This window comes from Carlito syrichta, unplaced genomic scaffold, assembly GCF_000164805.1.
Source record: "Carlito syrichta isolate Samal-C Ts95f unplaced genomic scaffold, Tarsius_syrichta-2.0.1 Scaffold88894, whole genome shotgun sequence".
Classification (NCBI taxonomy): domain Eukaryota; kingdom Metazoa; phylum Chordata; class Mammalia; order Primates; family Tarsiidae; genus Carlito; species Carlito syrichta.
Window position 1 is genome coordinate 1 of NW_007032990.1, and position 4098 is coordinate 4098.

The 4098-nt window shown below is 41.2% G+C and overlaps 1 protein-coding gene across 1 annotated transcript; it reads left to right on the forward strand.

Moving 5' to 3' along the window:
* Positions 1-1006: 1006 nt before the first annotated feature.
* Positions 1007-3532, forward strand: ZNF879 (zinc finger protein 879; the record flags this gene model as incomplete). Its single annotated transcript, XM_008057963.2, has 2 exons — positions 1007-1040; positions 1337-3532. Coding segments are annotated over 2 exons (1470 nt in total), but the record flags the coding sequence as incomplete, so codon positions are not given.
* Between the last annotated feature and the right edge of the window lie 566 nt (positions 3533-4098).

Here is a 4098-nt window from a genome sequence, read left to right on the forward strand (position 1 = left end):
ACAGAGTGAGACTCCAACTCAAAAAAAAAAAAAAATTCTCAATAATCTCTTCTGCCGTATTCCTCAATATCATGATTCGGCACCAGTCTCCATTGAGCTGCCCAAGCCAAAAACTTGGAGTCATCCTTGAAGTCTCTCTTCTACTTCTGCTATACACTGTGACCGTAGGAGGAAATGCATGCCATTTCTACCTTCCAAACACCCTCAATGTGCCCACCTCTTTTCATCTGCACTACGTGTAGTGGCAGCCCCATCATCTCCATCCAGTAGTTTGCAGCAGCCTTTTGATTGTCTGCTCTGAATCTGCCCTTGTTGTTTTGGTTACTGTCCGTGTGCCATGCAACAACCGGAGTGATTGTTTTAAAACAAGAAACATATATCATGTCCCTTCTAACCTTTAATGATGTGTAGAAGAAATTCCAGACTTTCTCCTGCACAACTACACGGTTTGGCCTGGCCTACCTCTTTTCCTCATCTAACAACTCTCCCCTGTTCACTCTGCTTCAGCGACACTGGCCTTCTTTGTGTTCTGGAACACAGAAAGCTCGTTCCTGCCCTAGGGGCTTTATGTTCAGTGTTGTTTCTGACGGAACTCACCTTTATGCCCATGTTTTTGCCTGGCAGCTCTTATTATTTAGAGCTCATCTTTAATTTCATTTTCTCCATTTAAAATATCAACTTATTCTCTCTTATTGAACATCACCTCATTTTTGTTTTCTCACAGTTCTCTTCACTCCCTAGTACTTCTTTGTGAATTGGTTTTGGTCATTGTCAGGGTCCTGCTGCTAGAATGTAAGACTGGAGATAGTAGGCCCTCGTGTGACATGTTCCCTGAAACTCCCAGAGTCTTGACCTTTGTGTGGTGCTTGAGAGAATGAGTAGATGGCCATCACAGCAGTGCTTTCAGCACTCCGAGGAGTCCCAGAAGAGCACTGCTTGAGATCCTGTGTTCCACGGAGCTATTCTCTTTCATTCCTGTCTTTAGTCGTCTGTGGTTTTCCCTTAGACTTACCTGAGTGCCCTGGTGGCTGACCTGGAAGGTGAAGCTGAGTGTATTAGCACAGCCTTACAACTCTGGTGACCTGTGCTTGCCTACTAGTTCAGGCCTGATTCCTCCTGTTGGAAGAGCTTCTCTCTGAGTTCCTTGGCCCACTTACATAAAGGTTTCTTCATTCTCTTCCCTCCCAAGCATGTCTACCATCCTGCTTCCTTCTTTTCTTATTTTTCCCATCTTTTCTTAAGATTTTGAGGTTGGTTGTTAACCACCCTTGCATGTTTTCATGTCCCTTTTCTTATTCACAGTGCAAGAGAGACTTACATGTTCTGTTTGTTTTAGGATGGGAGAGTTTTTCTGAAACCATAGTTTCTGAAGAAGAAAATCAGGAAGTCATGAAAAAACTCATAGTTGATGGTCCTTTTGACTTCAAGTTGGGAAAAACCTACGTAAAGGAGAACAAATTAGAGAAACAGCAAAGCAAAAAGAACAAAATTTTCAGGAAAGTGTTAGTTACCATCAAAAAAATGTACATGAAGGACAGGAGCTTTAAAGGTATTGAACTTGGGAAAAATCTTGTTCTGAAATCATCACTTATTAGAAAACCCAGAATTGTTGCCAGAGGAAGGAAACCCCGTTCACAGCAGTATTCAATTCTGTTTAAACAACTGGGAGTCAACACAGTGCGCAAGTGTTATAAGTGTAATGTCTGTGGGAAAATCTTCCTCCACAGTTCTTCCCTGAGCAAGCATCAGAGAATCCATACTGGAGAGAAGCTCTATAAATGCAAGGAGTGCAGGAAAGCTTTCAGCCAAAGCTCATCCCTAACTCAGCACCTGAGGGTTCATACAGGAGAGAAACCTTACATATGTAGTGAATGTGGGAAAGCCTTCAGTTTCACCACATCTCTTATCGGACACCAGAGAATGCATACTGGAGAGAGACCTTACAGATGTAAGGAATGTGGGAAAACGTTCAAAGGCAGTTCGTCCCTTAATAATCACCAGCGGATCCATACTGGAGAGAAGCCCTACAAGTGCAACGAGTGTGGGAGAGCCTTTAGCCAGTGCTCGTCTCTCATTCAGCACCATCGGATTCACACTGGAGAGAAACCATATGAGTGTAGTCAGTGTGGGAAAGCCTTCACTTCGATATCACGGCTAAGCAGGCACCATCGAATTCATACCGGAGAGAAACCTTTTCATTGTCATGAGTGTGGAAAAGTGTTCAGTTACCACTCGGCCCTTATTATACATCAGAGAATTCACACCGGTGAGAAACCGTATGCATGTAAAGAATGTGGTAAAGCTTTCAGCCAAAGCTCAGCTCTTATACAACATCAAAGGATTCATACTGGAGAAAAACCCTACAAATGCAATGAGTGTGGGAAAGCCTTCTCCTGGATCTCAAGGCTTAATATACATCACAGAATTCACACCGGAGAGAAACCATATCATTGTAAGGAGTGTGGGAAAGCCTTTAGTTCCCACTCAGGAGTTAATACTCATCGAAAAATCCATACTGGAGAGAAGCCTTATAAATGTAATGACTGTGAAAAAGCCTTCAACCAAAGCTCAGCTCTCATTCAGCACCAGAGAATTCATACCGGAGAGAAACCCTATAACTGTAAAGTATGTGGAAAAGCCTTCAGACAGAGTTCTTCCCTTATGACACATATGAGAATTCATACGGGAGAAAAGCCTTATAAATGTAAAGAATGTGGGAAAGCTTTTAGTCAGAGCTCATCTCTCACTAATCACCAGAGGACTCATAATTGAGAAAACCTGTATAAATAAAATGCATGTGGGAACTCTTCCGACTGCAGTTCATTCCCTGTTGAATATCAAATCCTGGGGAGAAAGTGATGGACGAGTAGTTGAGGGTAAAACTTAGAAGTTAGGCCTCATCAAACATCGGAGATTTCATGATGCAGGGTAACCCTGGGAATATTAGAAAAGCTATAAAATATTTGTTACTGTGTTCTTAAGTTATTACTGTAAAATTGAGAATTTTTAAGATTGCAGGGCTAGTTGTTTTCTTTTTAGTGATGTATGATAACAGCCACCAGCTTTCATAAGCATCACTGGGAAGCCTGCTGATTTATTATGTAAAAGTGCAGCCATAAAATCCAGACTTCAGATAAATCTAGGAATCTATTTTTTGAAATGACACTTAAGTGTTATGCAAGCCAGTGGTAATAGGAAAAATGTTTTAGAAAAGAAATGTGTACAGGTGACCTGTAGCTACCTCACTGTCACTAAAATTTGTTTTTTATAGTCTTAAAGCAGATTCTGTACTTGGTTGTCATAACTTTTGGATTGTTTCTCTGCTTCCTAAGCCATTAACCTGAGAAGAAAATCACTCTGTAAACTATGCAGGTATACTGTCTTTTGAATTTTCTTCCTGACTACTCATACCAAACTCTGAGTCAGATCTAAAGTCACTTTAAGTCACAAAATGCATGGGATTTCACTTGCTTTTCACATGAAGTGATTACCTTTGCTGTATTACATTGAGAAGTAAAGGTTATTAAGACAACTGCTGCTTTTGTAATTTAATATTCTGGAAGTCTTAGAAATGATCTCACAGCATAGCACAGGGAGCACAGCTCCTGGCTCCTAGGCTGTGCCTGTTCCCTCGAGCTCTCTGGTTACTCACTTCATTGTTTCAGAAGGTGAGATCAACCAGGTGACTTCATTGTTCCTCAGACTACGTTCATGTCCTCCCCACACTCTGAAGGCCACTGGGAAAAAAGGCTCTGAGTTTAGATGCTTTTTCCTCCAGAAAGTTGACTTGTGTTCTTCAACAGGTTAGTTCATTTCAGCATTTCTAAAATGTGAATCATTATATTAGCAAGCTGGGACCAGTTATCTTATAAGTCAAACTAAAAATGTTGAGCTCTACAGAGACGAATCTCATCTAGTTTAGCCAAGCTTATCAGTAAGAGGCAGGAACATAAGGGCTAATAAGATGCTAGTTTTTTTCTCTTTGCCAGGGAGCTTTTAAAAAAGACCACACACAGAACAGGTGCTATTGGGAATGAAGCCTATGCGCAACAAAAATCTTTAAATTCAACCTTTGGCTTCTAGGACTCACCAGTCTTA